Source organism: Myotis nattereri, assembly GCF_964212035.1.
Source record: "Myotis nattereri genome assembly, chromosome: 9".
NCBI classification, from domain to species: Eukaryota; Metazoa; Chordata; class Mammalia; order Chiroptera; family Vespertilionidae; genus Myotis; species Myotis nattereri.
Window position 1 is genome coordinate 29,518,050 of NC_138084.1, and position 3,397 is coordinate 29,521,446.

The 3,397-nt window shown below is 49.8% G+C and overlaps 1 protein-coding gene across 1 annotated transcript; it reads left to right on the top strand.

Annotated features, from left to right (window-relative positions):
- Positions 1 to 1,986: 1,986 nt before the first annotated feature.
- Positions 1,987 to 3,000, top strand: LOC308524475 (mas-related G-protein coupled receptor member X2-like; the record flags this gene model as incomplete). The annotated part of the gene is made up of 1 exon (XM_081098938.1): positions 1,987 to 3,000. Exon 1 carries the CDS (start codon positions 2,014 to 2,016, stop codon positions 2,998 to 3,000), a length of 987 nt encoding a protein of 328 aa, XP_080955064.1. The 5' UTR covers positions 1,987 to 2,013.
- Between the last annotated feature and the right edge of the window lie 397 nt (positions 3,001 to 3,397).

Below are 3,397 nucleotides of genomic sequence, written 5' to 3' on the forward strand. Positions count from 1 at the left end.
AACAGTGACTACCAGGAGGATGACCGGATGGGGTAGGATGGAAGTGGCTGACATGTGAGTGGACATGGGGCAAATGATAAGAAACATCTCAGTAACTAATCATGCTCAAACAGCTCTGGTCTCTGACTTGCCCACAGTCCTTGCAAAGGAAATTGCAAGGTCTGTCCAATATCTTGATAAACCTTGCTTAGTCACCAGCTTTTAATCCAGCTCCCTCATACATCTCCTGATTTAGAGGACAGAGACGTGTCTCTGGCATCACTCAATCCCAGAAAGACTCTCTCCTTCAGCACAGGTCAGCTCTCCACCTCACGCCAGAAGAATGGAAGAAAGGTAAGAATATACACCCAGAACTGACTTATGTCCAAAGCCAGTTATGGTTTTTGCTCTAAGTTCCCATCCCCATGGTTCCCAGGCACCACATGCAGGGGCCCTGGTGCCTCCTTCAGGGAAAAGCAGGAGACATGAAGCTCTCCTCTAGTGTCTTTGGGTGCAACAACTCTGACTGTTGGAGATGCAAATGGGTCAACCAGAAACTTTCTCTCTTCTGATCCATCTCCCCATAGGCTCCCCTTCATTCCAACCATTCAAATCTGGTGTCATGGAGAGAACTCTGCCTCAAATATTAATTTAGGGAGCAAAGTAAAATGTGAGCATTGCTTCCCAAGTTGGAACTGTTGTTAACCCAGATTTCACTTTTTCCTTTTTTTCCCTCTTCTCTTGTGGATATGGCAGAGTACCAGGAGTAAACAGCCCAAACTGGGGTAAATGGCGAGTGTTTCATGAGGGACTATTGAGCGGGTTTAAAGGAAGGTGACAATGCATGGTGAAGCACCCTTAGGTAAGCAATAGAGGGGCACTGTTTCCACCCTGAAGCTTAAAGGGATCCAGGAAAGAGCAAGTGCACAGATAGAGCAGAGCCGTAATCATAGCAGCAGCAATAGGAAGGACCACGAGCCAGGAGGAGGAACAGACCTGGGCCAACACACTGCCCAGAGGGAGAGAGCCAGGAGATGAAAAGGCCAAATCTCTTTTTCCCTGCCCTCCAGTCTCCTGGTAGCTCCATTTAACCAGAAATCAGAAGGACAGGATCTCACTGATGAGATACCGTTACCAGGAAAACCCCTGGGTGGGCTCAGGCTGCCTGTCACTGTCCAATAACGAAAGTAGGGTTGAATCATTTAAGGTGTATAATGACAAGTCTAGCCAACCAAGAAGACAGGGTGCTTACAAGCATTCAAATCCTGTCTTACAGCAAGGTGCAGGGGACAGGATTATAAAGGGGAAAGGACCAGGGTGAGACTGGGAACAGAATGCAGTTACTTGCAGCCCTGGAGGTCTGCAGACATCAGCTATTGTCCTTTAGTCATCAGGAGATGAGATGATGTTGATGAGCTGACATACTGAGCCACTTTGAGCCCAGTTCACGCAGCCACCCTCACACCTGCCCTAGCAAGAGATCACATTCCCTTCATGTCCCTAAAGCATGGTCTTTCTCCTTGGTGCATGGGCTCGTTAGTCATGAGGGTGGACTGTGGTCATCTCTGCTCTTCCTGACTTTGTGCAGCTGAGGGGGAAACTCCAGCTCAGGACAGAACTAATACTTGGGTCCAGAGCCCTCTCCTGGTCTCTCAGATTCTATTCCAGACATTGATCTCCTTCTTCAGAACATTCTGGGAACATGACATCGCCTCCGGACAGTGAGTGGGAGCTGTGATGGGGGGGCATGGTGGGACTACAGAATATCCCCATGTCAGTAGCAGGTTTGTGTAATGCAGTAGAGCAAGCCCAGACTCTAGAGTCAGAGAGAGAACTGGGTTTGAATCCAGGTGCAGGACTCCAAGGCTGTGTGTCCTTCCATAAATATCTTAACCTCTGGACCCTCCTTTCCCGGCTCTGGAACACGGGACAGCAATAGCCCACAGCATGATGGCTCTGAGAATCATTGATCGTACCAGTGCCCAACTCTTGTTTTCTTCCAGGGTCACCACTGCAGGGCTTGAGAGCACAAATATGACTGTCACAGCCTGGGGGACCGAGCTCACACCAACCAATGGAAGTGACCGGGCTCTTTCTAACTGGAACAAAGCGATCCTGACCCCAGCTGTGCTGGTCTTCACCGTGGCCCTGGTGGGACTGGCAGGGAACTCGGTGGTGCTCTGGCTCCTGGGCTTCCGCATGCGCGGGAACGCCTTCTCTGTCTACATCCTCAACCTGGCGGGGGCCGACTTCCTCTTCCTCTGCTGCCGGATTATACAGAGTCTAGGTTTCGTTTTCAACTTTCATTTTGTCATTAGCGTAATTGACACATTTCTCTCAATTGTGTCAACCTTTGCCTACATCTCAGGCCTGAGCTTTCTCAGCGCCATCAGCACGGAGCGCTGCCTGTCTGTCCTGTGGCCCATCTGGTACCGCTGCCGCCGCCCCAGACACATGTCCACCATAATGTGTGCCCTGCTGTGGGCCCTGTCCCTGCTGCTGTGCATCCTCGATAAAAATTTCTCTTTGTTTCTGTTGGGTTTTTTCAGCCCTTCCATATGTCGAGTATTTGACTTCATCGCTGCGGCCTGGCTGATTTTGTTATTTGTGCTTCTCTCTGGGTCCAGCCTGGCCCTGATGACCAGACTGCTGTGTGGCTCCAACCGGGTGCCGCCCACCAGGCTCTACATGACCGTCCTGATCACGGTGCTGGTCTTCCTCCTTTGTGGCCTGCCCTTCGGCATCTACTGGTTCATCATAATCTGGATTCCAAATAAACCTAGTGTCCACTTTCATGTTACCATGGTGGTAGTACTTCTGTCCTGTGTCAACAGCTGTGCCAACCCCATCATTTACTTCTTCGTTGGCTCCTTCAGGCAGCGATGGTGGAAGCAGAGACACACCCTGAGACTGGTTCTCCAGAGGGCGCTGCAGGACACTCCTGAGGTGGATGAACCTGGAGCAGAAAGCCTTCCTGGGGAAAACCTGGCCATGTCGAGAACCAGTCTGGGGCAGGGATGAGAGCCTCTGTCCTGATCAGTCTGGAGTAACTTTGAGACTCACTGCTGCCCTGCCAGGTGTGGAAAGTGTCTAGTCTTCTCTCAGCCTCAGCCTCAGAATGTGTCAGTGATCCCGCAATCTCTTCAAATAGGCTGTTTTTAATCTGGCTGCTCTAGTTTTTCTCATTAGTCTGAAAAGTATGCCTTGCCACCGTTCCTGACATTACCATTAAATTTCTCATGTAATCATCCTCTGAATTTATTTATTGAATGCTTTTTCTTTGCAAGTGGATCTGGAAAGTCTTCTTGAAATACTTGGCCTTGAACTGATAACTATAATTTACCTAGTAAGTACCCTATGTCACATTAGCCAGCCACACCAACCTTTTAAGACAGGCAAGGAGAGATAAACAGGAACT